This window comes from Ylistrum balloti, unplaced genomic scaffold (assembly GCF_031769215.1).
Source record: "Ylistrum balloti isolate Yb309-2 unplaced genomic scaffold, AGI_CSIRO_Ybal_v1 Utg369938, whole genome shotgun sequence".
NCBI lineage: Eukaryota > Metazoa > Mollusca > Bivalvia > Pectinida > Pectinidae > Ylistrum > Ylistrum balloti.
This window is the reverse complement of record NW_026782047.1, coordinates 768,552-784,554: the sequence shown is the minus strand read 5'-3', so window position 1 is coordinate 784,554 and position 16,003 is coordinate 768,552. Positions and strand designations below refer to the sequence as shown.

The 16,003-nt window shown below is 32.5% G+C and overlaps 1 protein-coding gene across 1 annotated transcript; it reads left to right on the top strand.

The window, feature by feature from the left end:
• Nucleotides 1–3,784: 3,784 nt before the first annotated feature.
• Nucleotides 3,785–9,626, top strand: LOC132547202 (uncharacterized). Its single transcript, XM_060210964.1, has 4 exons — nucleotides 3,785–3,893; nucleotides 6,086–6,849; nucleotides 7,127–7,184; nucleotides 8,434–9,626. The coding sequence occupies exons 1-4, from the start codon at nucleotides 3,785–3,787 to the stop codon at nucleotides 8,688–8,690; spliced, it is 1,188 nt and encodes a 395-aa protein (XP_060066947.1). The 3' UTR covers nucleotides 8,691–9,626.
• Nucleotides 9,627–16,003: the final 6,377 nt, after the last annotated feature.

Below are 16,003 nucleotides of genomic sequence, written 5' to 3'. Positions count from 1 at the left end.
TCGTGGGGTTAAAATTGGGTGATATTGGGTGAGATTAGGTGAGATTTCGTGGGGTTAAAATTGGGTGATATTGGGTGAGATTAGGTGATATTGGGTGATATTAGGTGATATTGGGTGATATTGGGTGAGATAAATTGATATTGAGATCGAGTTTGAGTTAGATTTGTGTAATTCAATTAAATTTGTTAAAAATTGACGTGATGAGGTGTGATTTAACGAAACAGAGACTGTGTGAGATTTGGTAAGATTTAGATTTGATGAGATTTTGCGTGTTTTGGTGAGATTTTGACGTATTGTATTTGGAAAAGTAACTGCCGTTTATCGTTTTCAAAATGTTAATCTTGTCCTTAGCTTGTCTAACCGTTTTCCTCTAATTTACTTCAATCTTTCAAAAATTTGCATTTGTAGACTTTATAAGTATGACATGAGATTGTGTGTCCCTAAACGGCGGTCCAATCCAACAGTTTTGAAAGAGTTATTTCCCTTTACGTTTCCAGCTTTTAAATCGTTATCTGTGGATTCTCTGATTCAATTTTTAACTGAATTCATTCTTTGATATATTTTCTTATCACATTGTGCTGACATAATTTTCAGACAATGATTAGCTCATCACCATATTAGTAATTAAATTCGGACACAAATGCATATTTCTCTTAGCATGGGTTGTTTGTTTCCTTTTTATTTTTGTAAAGCCAGTTGTCATGTCATCTCTTTAAACTCTTTAATTTGAAACTAGTGTAGTTTCCGTATTGCCTTTTTCATTCAATTTTCTATTTTTATATATTTGTATCCATTCGACTCAGTAAACCATAAATATTTTGTAAGCATGAGGTGATCGTATATTGTTCCGCCCTGCGGTACTCCCGTTACTCTTTGCTATTTGACAGCCACTTTTCTTTTTTCTTTAATAAACAAGATTACATGTACTTTAATTAAAAAATCATATGGAAGGATTACTCATAGAGAGCAAAATAAAACGGAGGTAGCTTCTTTGATAGTGAGCCATTTGCAATTGTTGGCACTAGATCATTTTCCATATTATGACATCACAATCGATTTCTGACTGTAGAGCCAATGAAAAATTGGTATGTCACACCAGTGAAGTAAATGTATACGCGAAAATATTACATGTATATTAATTCTCTTGATAACGTGACGGATTATAGGATATCTTATATAATATGACACCACAATCGTGCTGGAATTATTTCATATTGACAAAATTTGGTCAGAAGCATTGTTGGGTGAAGGGGAGCCAAGTTAATCTTGTATTGATTATACTATAAGAACTGAAACAACCTTGAGAAAACGCCTGTTCTAATACTACGTCACTGTTTCAAAGTTATAACCCAGAAATTTAGTCCCTTGGGTAGGGCCAGACCCTAGGCCAATTTTAACATCATAAATGCGTTTTTCTTTGTCTGGCAATACTACATATGGTTATGGGGTAGGATCTCAACTGTAAAGATATAACCGACAAACTAAGTCCCAAGAGGTGGGCCAATTCTAACGTCATGATTGTGTTTATTTTAAGACCAGCAATGTTATATATGCTTATGGTGTGTTTAGTAGCCTTTAACCCAAGGGTTATTCGTTTCATAATTAGAAAATGACTAAGTGATTTTTATAATTCAACATCATCTTCGGGCCAGGTGAGCTAAAAACCTACTCCTCAAGCAGAAATGATTCCATTCTGTCGTAACTTTGGTCTAAAGCATTCTTGGTTGAAGGGGAATAAATTTTATATCAATATGTTGAACAATATTTATGTTTTTCGTCACCTGGAGCCAGAGAGGCGGTGCCAGATAAAGGTAATATAGGGAATTCTTAAAATACTACTCCTTTTGCAGAAATCACTGCATTCTGTCCAAATTTAGCCTGAAGCATCCTTTAGTGGAGGGTGATCAACTTTGTGCAAATGATAGGTTTCAGTCCCATTTGGGCGGGGACCAAAAGGAGAAATAGAGAAAATTCTTTAAAATCATTCTTCTTCTGTATGAATACCTGGATGTTGTCCCAATTTTGTCTGAAGCTTAGGTGATGTTGAAATAATTTAGTATAACTGTTTGATCTTGGTCCCCATTTGGAGTAGAACCCGATACGTGAAATAGGGCAAATTCTTTAAAATGATTCTTCCTATGTAGGAATGCCTGGATTCTGTCACAATTTATTCTTTGCTTTGGCGAAGGAGAATAATTTTGTATAAACGGTGAGCTTTGTCCCCCTTGGATTGGAGGAGTGGGATCTATTAGTGGAAATCAAGTAATTTCTTAAAAACCCTTCTTCTGTTGGAAAGATACAATTTTGTCCAGATTTGATCGGAAGGCATCATTAGAGAATAGAACTTAGTTTTGTACAGGCATTGTATGTAACCCTCTTTGGGAGGAGGGGCTGGGTGTCATAGGGGAAATGAATTCAAGTGTTTAATCAATACTAAACCAGATGAGCGATACAAATTGAGAAATATAGCACATCCTGCTAGGTTCTACACCTCCTGTAGGAATTACTTGATTTTTCTCAAATTCAGTGGAAGGCATCTTTGGGTTATGGCAGTGACATATATAACATATATATTTACGTCTCTGGTTATGGGAATCAATTTTGTATAAACGATTAGTATCTGGGGTCCCTGGGTGGGGCCTAATAGGGAAAACAGAGTAAATTTTAGAAAGTCCTATTCCTCCTGTAGGACTGATAGAATTTTGCCCAAATTTGTTCTGACATGGTCCTCGAGTAAACTGAAATACTTTTTGTATAAAAAATCTTTATCAGAGCAAATTAAACACAGAAGATTCCAACACTGTTGAGTCGAAAACTGCGTTTGTGTTGAAAATATTTTGTTGTCCATCCCTTCTAAATTCTATCAAAATTTCCTTTTTGTGTCGAACATTCACGCGTCACCTTGTCTCAGATAAAAATTTCCTGGCTTCGGTCCGAATGTGATCGGTCAGTCGCATCTGTGTTAACAAGCCCTTTAGTAAGTTTCGATCGGACATTAATCCGTGTGTTTATACAAATGCACAGGTCGGAGTTAGAATTTATACAGAATTAGGCAACCAAACTTAAAACAAAACACACTGCAGTCTGTTATCAGTAAATCTAATGTGTTTCTTCCGCATGGCTGCCGGAAACCAAGCGATAACTAGCCCGGCGATGCAGATTGATAAAAATACCAGTTTGTCGTTGACACATTTGTTTTTTTTATCTTAAATCTATATACTGATAACGAGCGCTTTGTGGTATTGTGTCTGGTAATTCAACTCCAACAAACTGCCCATGTGGATTTTGTTGACCAACTTGCGCTCGCTTTTAGGCAGTGCTCGTTTTATATTATACATGTTCATAAATCCTGAACCGGAAATAAATTTATCTTTCTTATCTTTAGTCGAGCGGTAGAGTGTCCGGTTAGAGACCGCAGGGTTGCCAGTTCGAACTCCGCCGGCAGCGAGATGTATTTACAACATTATCAATTTGTTATCACACTCATCAATATGACATAACATCAACATTTATATCATACATGGAAGAATTGTTATCAGCAGCGTCAAGTTATTTTGTTAATAAAGTAGACCTCACCGTCACTGATTTACAAAACCAATAGGTTATGTAGTTTAATAGGTTAACCCACGGACTTATATGTGTATATAAGTCCGTGGTTAACCGCATTTAACAATCTCTTTCTGTATCAAAACAATGTGTTGAAGTGGATCTAAATCTCTAGCCAATGTGCGTTTGAAAGCTAAGTAGAAATCAAGCGTCTGCTTGATCAGTATACACAGAAAATATGGCGATTTTCAGATGGTTATATCGGAAAAGGCATATACTCTTCGTGTGTTTATGCGCTTCTACATTTTGGATTGGTTATCTGTTTCTGTCGCTTCCAAATAACTCGAGTAAGTTGATATATTGACGCATATAAATTTTATTTAGCATGTTTTTTAATGCAATTCTGTGTAGTAAACATTGCAGGATGGCAACGATGATTCATGGCCGACGAGATACACATTTATAACCTCAGGCCACGGTCTAACGGTACTGCACATAAAGTAATGTGTATGTTGGGTTTGACATTCTAGGTGTTATAAGAAGTTTTCAAATATGTATGCTGTCTGAAGGAATGGCCAATCAATGACATCTAAAATCTGAAATCATTATGATATATGCCGTTGGGTTTACGTTAACATCACATGTAGGTAACAGTCCTGCATTTAAGTGACACTTACTGAAGAATGAATTTGTTACTCAACCGACGGATAATTTGAAATAGAAATACACAATGCACTTTCATATATTTGTGATATGTTGAAAATGGTCATGTATTATGACACTCCACGCAGTTATGTGCTATATTGTTTTTACACAGACATAGAGTCGATAATATATAGTATTAGAGAGAGGGTGGCCATCATCTCCTTTTTTAAATAACAGATTTAAGCCAATTTTCAGGTGGTAAGAAAATATCCACTGGAAGAGACCATATCTGTTAAAAATCTTATTGTTACCATTGAAATAAATAACAAAGAGCTTCAAACCACTCAAATTTTTATAGATCTCTATCTGATAATTGCTCTATGACAACTTTGTCATATAGTCAATGGTCAGACTGACCACCATTATAGAAAAAATGTCAAGTTTTGATAATTTTGATATAAAAGAAATTCACAATCAAAAGTTATCGATCAATGCAAGATATGCTTATTGAGTAAAATACTTTCAACAATAGTTGAAAGAAATTATTTCATATGATTCAGTACAGTTAAATTGTCAACAACTAATGTTAGTAGGAAGATGGTGGCTGTAATTATTACTTGCGAAATTGGCAGCACGAACTCATTTAGATTTCTCATACTAATGAATGTTGGATAAAATTATAGGAATACAACACATTTTAATTTACATGAAAGACAAAATGTATGGTGAACTCACATTTCATCTGTTCTACAGCAAAGGCAAGAAGATGATCCATGGCACATCAAAGATCCTACATTTATTTTATATAATTATGTTTGAACTAACTGTGAACACTTGTCATTACCCTAAAAAAGAACTCAAAACAGACTGATCTTTAATCATAATATTTATATTTGATATTCAGTCTTAATATTTGCAATCTCATTAAAAATTTATACAGATATGATGTATGTATGTAAGCATCAGCAGGCACTCTAATATTTTCATGATGCAAAGTTTTCTGCTCTTGTTAGGAGATATTAATTGTTATGTCACTATAATTTGTGTGAGAATATTATGTTGTTTTCTCATGAATTTACAACTTTCTTCCCTTGCAAACAAACTATGTAGAATTCACAATCAGAACCTCCTCAGAAGAGCAGATAACTCTGTATTACCAAATGATGAAATAAATATTTGAATAATATTGATATAATATTGCAATACAGTAATAGCTGTGTGAAGTTGTAATCTGCAAAGGTTCTTTGTACAATTTAATTTGAAGAATTTAGACACAAAAACAGGAAAATAATGAAGTGATGAGAGTATGATTTCCTTATATTAAGGAAATAGCTTAAAGCTGACCAGCAGCATGGTAATTCCAGTAATAACTAATACATGTATATACTTCAACAATGCTAATGAAACTTGTGGCAGATGCCTTGTAATAGTTTGCATAATAACGTCCGATAATAAATTGGCTGACCACCGGCCTCTTGCTAGAAGTATCTATATTTGTAGGGATCCTTACACTGCACTGTTGGTGATAATTTTTGGAAAAGTTGAGATTAGTAAATAACATAGTTGAATCAAAGATGCTGCAAAAACTAGATCATGGTAAAAGTTGCTGCATTTGATCAGGAGTTTTAAAATGACAATTTCTGATTATGTTGATTTTGTCCCACCAAACAGATAGTTACATGATATGGCTAATAAATCTAGTGATACTTATAAATAGCTTGTATGCTTGATTGGCCTGGTGGTTGTTTTAGAAAACTACAAAGTATTGTGGCATTAGGTGTAAATATTCTCAATTTTGAAGAGTTCAAAATTGATATGAGCTGTGTGAAAATTTGATCATTCAATGTTTTATAATTTGATATACAAAAACATATCATTTTCATTATCTTTTCAGATAAATCTGGAAAACCGTCATCAGTATACCCAAAGGATGTCACAATAAAATCTCCTGGGAGCAGTCTTTCTCGCACAAAGTTCTCATCACTGTCAGATACTGGTGAAGCTGAAAAGAAGGATGCTCCGAAAGAAACACCACAAATTATTGGTCCTAAAGATCAGACAGTCATTAAACCAAAGGTGGAACCGGATAAACCAGTTGAAGAAAAGAAGGAACTACTAATTAAAGAAGCTGTAAAACCACCTGTTTTAGACATTATCCCACCAGAGCAGAAAGTCAATGTCACTAAAAAGAAAATCAACGAAACTCAAACCAAAAAACAGGAAGGAATATTTGAAAATTTTGGTGAAAAAATAAAAAATAAGACTATAGAAGTTGGACAACATGTAAAAAATAAAACACTTGAAAAATTATCAGATTTAGGTGTGATTAAAAGTTTAAAAATTCCAAAATATCTAAACATTCCAGCACCATGGTCATTAAATCTATCGCTAGAAGACATAGGGAACGTCATGAAAGATACCCAGTATTTAAATAAGGAAGACAAAATAGATATAAACTATCCTAAATTATTGTCAATGAAACGAAATGTTACAGAAGGTAATGTTACAGTAGCATTAAGGAAGGTGACGATGGCTAATCGAGTGGGCTTCTGTGATTGTGTAGACTATGATTGTATGTGTTGTGCCCGTGTGACGGCCAAAAGGATGCCCTTTAATAGGACAGCATGTTCCAACATCACTTACATATCAAAGTCTCAGGTATGAGCAGCTTTTGGCAAATAGAAATAAAGTTCACCCATAAAGAAGTTTCATTTTCCAAAATAACAAAAAAAGTAAAGTATAGATGTAATATAACAAATACAGTGAATAAAGATTTAAGAACTTGATGGAGGGGAGGCAAAAAGTCTGAAACATACATTTAAGTACATCAAACTAATTATTGTAAATTTGAAGAAAACAAAATGTAATATAGATTCAAGTTATAATCTGTTCATATCATATGATTTTATTATGAATATTTTTTTCTATTTTACAGGATTTTGATTTAAGATTTTCCCTGGATGGAAAACCTCTGTACAAAGGTGTAGTCTCAGGTAAGCATTCCAAAGATATTGTGTTTCTACTTCTATACCTAGGTATATAAGAGTACATTTTATGAATTTATACTTTAAACATATTTTTTTAGGGGTTTTATTATTTTGCTGTTTTGGAAGATGGAATAAAATTACTAAACATGGACACATGTACCTCGAATATGAAATTTCTCTAGAGAAATTCTTTGACCATTTCATAAATTCCATGAAAAGATACATCCTTTTCTGCTTCAAGCTTCTGTGAAAACCACAGATATTTAAACCATCAAAAAAATTACCTGTTATAGTATGTAGGCCCTAACAGATAATAGTACATTTACCGTAGTTATGTACCAAAGGAGACTGTGCTTACTCTCTGTCCAATGTCCTGTTCACATTTCATGTACACTTTATCCTTCAATTACCAAATGCTTCCTTACATTTCATGATATGGAATTGTACCTCAGGGTATCATGAAAACTAAAAACTGTGTCAGATCTTATATCCAACTGTCTACAGCATTATTATTGACTTTACAACAATTTAAATTCATCGCATTTATCACAATTACAAAAAAAAAGGATTAAAAAAAAAATTACTAATCAGGTGTGTTGGTAATATTCCAAGCGTTCATTAATTCTAAACAGTTTTACCTGTATAACAATCACATCCTTCCCATTGTAGATGATGACAACAATTATTTTATAACTATCCAATTGTACAATGATAGGTCAGTGATCTAGAGCATTGACTAATGTTGCCTTAGATGAAGATTTGAGGTGCATAGTGTGGTACTCTCCAGTACCCAAGGTGGTTTGTTTTTCTCCAGAGACTGAGAAATGGACTAGTCTGTGTCCATGGTTAAGACAATTTACCCTTATTGTTTTGGGTGTCATACAATGGGCCTCCTGTATGTTGTTCAGTGTACTAGGAGCTACTACAAGGAGACACCACCACAAGATGATGTATCACAGCGTGATAAACACAACAAACAAACCATCCAGTTATAGATTTTAGTAAATTTGTGAGTTAACTAGACTACTCATTGAAAATCATTATTTGGCAGGTGTCCCAATTTGTTTCTGATCACAGATCATCGCCGCATATCATAAACTTCTTACTTAAGAGTAGATTGTATTACATACATCCACTGTGTGGCCCCTTGACGCTCAATGTAGTGTTTTATAGCCAATCACTATTTATAATCATGATATTGACGTATATTGTTGCCAGTCAATGCCAGCACTGTAATAATGTCTATCTTTTACAGCGGAATCGCCTCCGAAGATCTGCCTAGGCTCCCTGACAAAGGTGGCAGCACTGTGTGCTCGCTTCTTAAATTTGACCTCAACTGTTAGCGTCCATGAGGAACATAAACTGCATGTGATTGGCTGTTTGGAGTACAGCTTAACTCTCTACAATAAGACGGTCAGTGCATATCCTGTTGATTGCTTCGAGATCCCTAGCCACCAACATCACAAGAAAGAACATGAAAATCTCAGAAATTTTATCAATTTAGTGCCATGATTTTATCATTTGTATGTCTTAATGTAGTCAGTATTGATATTTCCTGAAGCTAATGCTTTTTCAAGGTAAAAATATGGAGGTACCTCAAATTGATATTATATGGATTGAAAGGTACAAATTAAATGTCTAGAATGTTTACCAGGATCCAAGATGAAATTATTGTATGTGATGAGAGTTTCCCCAGTACATGTATAGAGTGTTGCTGAAATAATCCTTACAGATTTATTTGTTACTTTCATAGTGGTTAATCAAATTAGAATTCACAAAACACAGGCAAAATCTTCTTTATGAGCTTGAGATGCTCTTCTTATGATAGGAAGACAAAGTGATCTTTAATGACAAATGCATTCAAGCATAACCTTCAGATCACTTTCCTCTAGAACACAGGTTTTAGACACACAGGTGGTGCAGTTTAATGTCTATTGGGTTAGTTGTTTTACCACCAATGCTTTTTCCCTCCAGGGTTTACCCTCTAGGTTTACCTTCATCATCCAAAATAGTTTTTTTTGTACTGACTGTGTAGTTAAAGCTCAAAAGAATTCATTTTAATTATGTTCAAACCTGATATAGGGCTTCTTAGGAAAGATGGACAGTGTTCAATGTATTTCACAAGATTTTACTTATCCGGTAAAACTGGTCATTTACTCTTAGTTGTATGCTACACCGGTCATTTTTAAATCCTTATGAAATTAACACAGTATTAAGATATCAGCAGATGTAAAATTTTCAGCTTTCATTTTCTCTGTGATCTCAAATTGTTTTTGTTTTTCACAATATTTCACATTGTCAGTTTAACTTTTAATTTTTCTATAACTTTTAGAATTAAGTAAGGAATTTGAAACAATGAAGCGAAATGTCAAGTTTTATTATGTAAATTTAATAATATGTTAAAAATAATGATTGTCAAGTTCTATGTTATTATTTGATTTGTGTGTGGAAGAGAATGATTAAAGTTTTATGTTGTTTTATTTGTGTATGAAAAATGATGCTTGGCAAAGCTTATGCTGCATGTAAATGGTTTGTCTGGGAGAATAGCTAACAATTTTTTTTACTATTAAACTAATTTTGTGTGAAAATGTTTACTAAATTAGTCTTGGTTGGAGTGAAATTATACTTTAAAGTATTTATTTGTATATAGAGAAATTTCTGATATAATTACAAGGAAGTTATTTTATTTATTTTTTGTAGTATGTTCAGGTATTATTTTGTAGCAAGATAATTTATTGATGTGTAAATATGATCATTATCTAAGTTTAGAAAAGGATGACAGAAGCAATTATAGTTTAGAGAAAAATTAACACAGAATCTGAAGGTTTAAAGTGCAAGTAGAAGAATGCGAAAATTTTGAAGTTTAGAGAAAACTAATGGAAGAAGTAGAAAGAACTAATCAAAATTGATCAAATATGTAAAATTTCAGAAGGAAAATATTATTCAAGAATTTGATGATAGTCATTTTAGTGTTCAGAATTTGAAAATTTTACTGATAATAGATCTTCATCAGAATTTGGTGTACAATGTTTATTATATGTCCACACCTATAAACTATGTATGCTAACTAGTGTCACAATATTGTTTCTCTGAGTATCATTTGAGAACACATTTTTATTTATTGATTCTTTTTTCCAAAATTTTGTGAAGCCTGGCTTGGTATATGTATTGTTAGAGTCTCCTCATATAGGTATCAGTATTTTACATAACTACTTTCCTTATTAAACAAGCTCAATAGTGAAATCAAAATTTTCTCATATCTTCATCACATGTCAAAAAGTCTATTCAGTATGGTATGACATGTGTAAATCTACTTGTCATAAGAAAACATATTGAAATCAAATGTTATATAATGGAGTTGGTAATTATTTATATCTTCCTCAAAGATCTTAAAGCTATTGTCTACTAACACTGATTACTAACCACACTCGGCATTGTTTCTAGATGTTTAACTATTTGTATGTAAATAAATTCAACATTTGTAGTTTTATATTATGCCATGAAGTATGTTTACAGAATTCTAACTGCAGAGTAATTTTGGATTTTTATGGATAAAAACTACAAAATAACAAAATATTCCTTAATACTGTCAGAAATCCTGATGATTATAATTTGATTAATTTGATTGGAACTAGTGAATGTCAACATGAGATGGAAGTGACACAAATTTCCTTGGAGTTTTATTGCTTTCTGTCTGTAACATGAATTGATGCATAATTGTCTAACATGTTTTTGACATGTGAACTACAAAACATAGAAAATAAATAGGTAAATTACACATCATGGTCAAAATATGTTTGACAGGTATGCATTTGTACTGTTGTGTTCTGCAATAAGCCCAGTGAAGTAACATAAGGCCTCTGACTCTGGGTAGACTTATTACAGGACAATGAAAAAATTATTGTTGATCTTACTACACAGCATTAGGTATGGCTGGGCTTATTGTCTAATTAATATGAAGTACTTGAGATATATAAATGATGAGCCATGGTGTGATACATTTTCAACACATTCTCTAGGACTTATACTTATTTATTAAAATGTTGAGAATGTGTTTTTTTCACTGTTTCCTAGCTGCAGTTGACCGCCTTATGTAAATCACGAAGATTTTTATTTATATGATTATTGTGAGACTCCTCTAGTGCAATTTATACAGAATATCTCTTACCTCTTACTGTTCTGTAGCTCTGTGTGGGTGAAGACTCCTCAAACCGTTTTCTCTGATATTGCAGGTAATACTTTTACTGTGTTGGATTATTTGATTCACCAAAATAGGATGTTTACATGTTGCTTTATATGTTTTGTAAATGTTGAAATTGTTTCAAAAAGAGAAATTAAAGAAGATTCAAGATAACTTTTAGATTTAAATCTAGATGTATATAGAAATGATTCCCTTTTATCTAAGGATGTAGGTTAACTGCCCTTTACCGTAAAATTCTTTGCCAAAGAAATTCCAAAACTGAAAAAAACGGTACCAAAGGATTTTTATATGGTATAGAACATAACTCTTAAGTTATAAGTGTCTTCATAAGCATTTCAGTGTATGCACACGATATATTTCAACAAGTTATGTGTTAATATCTGAACATTAATTTGAACGCAGTCAAATGTTGTATCAAGGATTCCTGATCTGGTAAAAGTTTCTGAAGTGGTTGTATTGTTGATGTTTAAATATTCTGTGTTCAGTAAATTACCACCCATTTTGTGTTACAAAGATGTAATTTGTAATGTTTGATACTCACATTATGAGAAAACAGTCGACTCATTATTATTTTTAATGTATATGATGGAAGGTACTCAACATATGTTTGTACTTGTATATTTTTAGGGGTGTTTTATGGTAACAGTTGTAACATTTACTGTAAAAAAAGTCATTTTTACAAAAGTAGAGGGAATATAGCCAACGCTGGTCTATGAAGGCTATATATACTGTGGTCTTTGGGATGGATTCTTGGATCTTAAGTTCCTCATCTGGATACCCGACAGTATGTAGGATGATTGGAGGATAAGTGATATAATTAAGCAGGCAGCAGTAAATCACAACAGGCGAAGGGGCCAGGTTCATCAATTTATTTATTGGTCAACGGGTTTCACCCAACTTTGGGCTTCTTTAGAACATTGATATTCATTACAATTTTACCCCAGAGGTACTAAATATGAGGATACCTAATTTATTGTGGTTTGATGTAGTTCAGCAATTCACTACATAAATACGATGTTCTCATCAAGAAGAATAAGATACCATTAGTATGATGGTGATACACCAATAACATTTCCATCATTTAGTCACTTCTAGAGTGAGGCAATCACCTCCTTCTCTGAAGCCTTAATCACCACACGATCAACTACACCTGTGAGAGGCAGTCAGTAGCACAAAAGGAGACTATGTTAAGGTGAACTTAATATATGGTTAAACATAGGTAGGATATATATCATCATGTAGGATATATGTTTTTTAGGAGGTATTTGGGATGAAACTAGAGTTATCTTTCTTTAATAGATGTCCGTTGTTGTGACATCATAGAAAAGCTCTATAGTTTTGATGTCTTTAAATAACAATGAATGAAGTATCCTAACTTATAATACCTTCAGGAAAAAATTGTGATTAATATGTAGGTCTTGAAAAGAAGTCTCAATTAGGGTGAGGCCAGTCGACCTATAAATGAATTGATAAACCTGGCCTCTTTGCTTGTTGTGTGATTGACTTCTACTGTCTTGATTTTTGACAAAGATGAAGTATCAACATTTTGAAATTGGTTGTTGGGTTTATCATCCTGCCATGGTCATTTTTTGGGTTTCCTTGTAGTACCTGGTGACTATCCCACTGATTACATGGGGGAGGTCATTTTGTACTTTATGGAACTATTCATATGTCATTAATGACAATTCATTGGAATCATATGTAATTTGCAAGCAGGAAGGGTTCAAAGGAGATGTTCTTATCTAATGACAGTGTGACAGAGAATTCTCACATGACAGAACTGTTAGATCTGATATGTGATGAGTATTACATGTGCTAAAGTCTAGACTCGATAGTTATATATGTAAATGTTTAAATTAAAGCTTTTTGAAGTTAATATGATTTCCATGACAGAGAGTCCTGTTGGGAGTAGTACATATTTTATCAATGGCATGTTCAAAAATCGATTATTGTAAAAACAAATTTCTATTATGATTGTGAAATCACGTTCTTGTGATATTATTGTTTTGTTTCTTTACACCTGTACATACGTTCTGTTATATCATGAGGATTAATAGAGAAATAGGAGCCTGAGTGGAGACAACGAAATCTTACCTTAAAGGTAAAGGGAGATTAGGTATCCTCTAAGGCGAAATTATACCTTTGGAGGAGACAGAGAAAGACCGTGATTTTATATCTTTGATTTTGATTGGAAATCTTAAGCAGGTAGAATGGAAATATTTCCGTGAAAATACTGAAAATATACTATATAGGATTTGACAAACCTAACCTATATTATATCCATATATATAAAATCTTGAAAAATTGATGATTTGGTGTGAAATTAGCTATCGTTCTGTAAGTAATATGCAAGTTAATGTTTTTAATTAATAACAGTGTTATAGTTTGATTTGTGTTTCAAATAAAATTTTACAGCACATCTCGTAGATTGAAATTACAGTGCATACATATATGTTAAATCACAGGAATGAAATACAGTTTTGTAAATAATTTTGCCTTTTTTAGTTGTATATGATTGTGTTAAAATCATCACCATCCAATGTCTTCCATGGTCGGTTGCCTGTTAAGTTTGATATTTTTTTTGTTTTTTTTTTTTTAATGTCTACTTTCATAATTAGATATTTGCACAAATATTCAAATTTAAGTAAATATTGCATCAGGAGAAGATTAACATAATTCTGACAGGTGTCTCCCATACCGTAGTTACCAAAGTACCAGGTACATATACTCATTGAAATAAAAGAAAATTCTCTAAAGATAGAAGCAGGCACAGCATGGTTTCATCAATCTTTTCCTGATATTTATATGGTAAAACTGATTCAAAGACATAGCTTCAAAGAAATAAAAACCATAAAGTTTTCATGAGTGTGACGGCCTTCAGATTTTGTTTGTTTTATAAGCTGTGGATTCAGTAGAGAAATTTGGAGAAACAATGCTTCAGTATTATTGAAGTATTTTTCACTAACACTACCTTCTCATGGTTAACTTTGAGTCTGGAATCTGTATTTAACAAATAATTTTATATTGAGGTTGGTATCACCGAGTGAGAAAATTAAATCTCCGGACACTGTTTCCTTTAATGACATTAAAACTTATATTTGATAATATTTGTAATTAATTTTGAAATACAAACTGTATGAATACAGGATTCTGAATTAGTCAATTTGTGAAAATGTGCCATGAATCTTTGAAGCAACTTTGTTTCACATGGAAAATGTTTCCTTTAATGACATTAAAACTTATATTTGATAATATTTGTAATTAATTTTGAAATACATGACACAATGTACAAGGAGTTTGGGAGCTACAAAATATTGTAGATTTAAGAATGTTTCATGATAGATCAACTGTGGGCTTTGTATAAAATCATTGATTTATTTTGGGGATTTATTGTCAGTGATTTACTTAACTCTATTTATCCACAAAATCCAGAGTCCACAAATAAGTAATTTTTTTGAAAAACTTTGAAAATTGAGCCCCACAAAAATATGATTCTACACTATTATGATGAATATGTTTGAATTATTTTCCACATTTAAGCAAATTTCAGTCATACATTCCACCTGTTTAGCCAAAAGTAAAAACAAGGTTCCCCTCTCAATTACCAATTTAAGATATTTAAAACTTTACACATTAATTATTATTTGTGGTATTCAATGTTAAAACAGGTACTTTTAAGCCTGGTGATTCACCACACCTCTCAGCCCACAGCCATACCATCCATCTGTACATATCAACATGTAATATACATCATTTGTAAATAAAATAAAGGAGATATGATTTTGATATATGTTGAACATCTTCATTAATCACTACAAATTCTTTCATTTCTTTAATTTACAATGAGTTGAATGATCTTGTATTGTGAAATAGTAACCATTTGGTATTCTGATAGCACAGGCTAATAATTTGTGAGTCTCTCACTGATTGTTGTTCTAAATTATCTGCACTCGTTTTGAATCTTCAGAAAGAATAAAAAAGAAATTGGATTTCATTACCTTGTTGTTGATTATAGTTTCTTTCTTTCAAGGCTGATTTTAAAATTTATTATTATTGAAAATTTAGATATTGGATGGATCAATTTTTAAACTGATTATACGTTATCATAGTGCAGAAAAGGGTTACAATCTATTTCGTGACTTAAATGAATATGTATGTGCAGTTATGTAGCATATGAAGGTGAAATGAATACATACGGCTCAGTAAGTATACAAATCACTGTTAGGAGTGAATTTTGAGACTTTATGAATTGACAAACTTTTCATTTAATTTTACGTCTTCCAATACATCAATATTTAAACATGACAACCATATATCTATGGTGCTTACATGCCATTTATTAGATTTAAGAGGAAATCTAAAAAAAAACAAAAACAAAAATCTATAGGGATACTGCCATGTCCATGGTCCATGGTCCATTCTCCATTCTCTGTCAGATTTTTCTATAAATTGCAACTCGTAATGAACGACTGAGCGTACTCAATCAAATTGGGTCTGAAGCATCCTCTGGGGAAGGGGAACCAATTTTGTTCACTGTTTGGCACGGCCAAATAGAGAAAACCTAACAATTCTTTAAAAAACTTGTTCTTTGAGATTCACAGAATAATATCCAAAGTTAGTATGA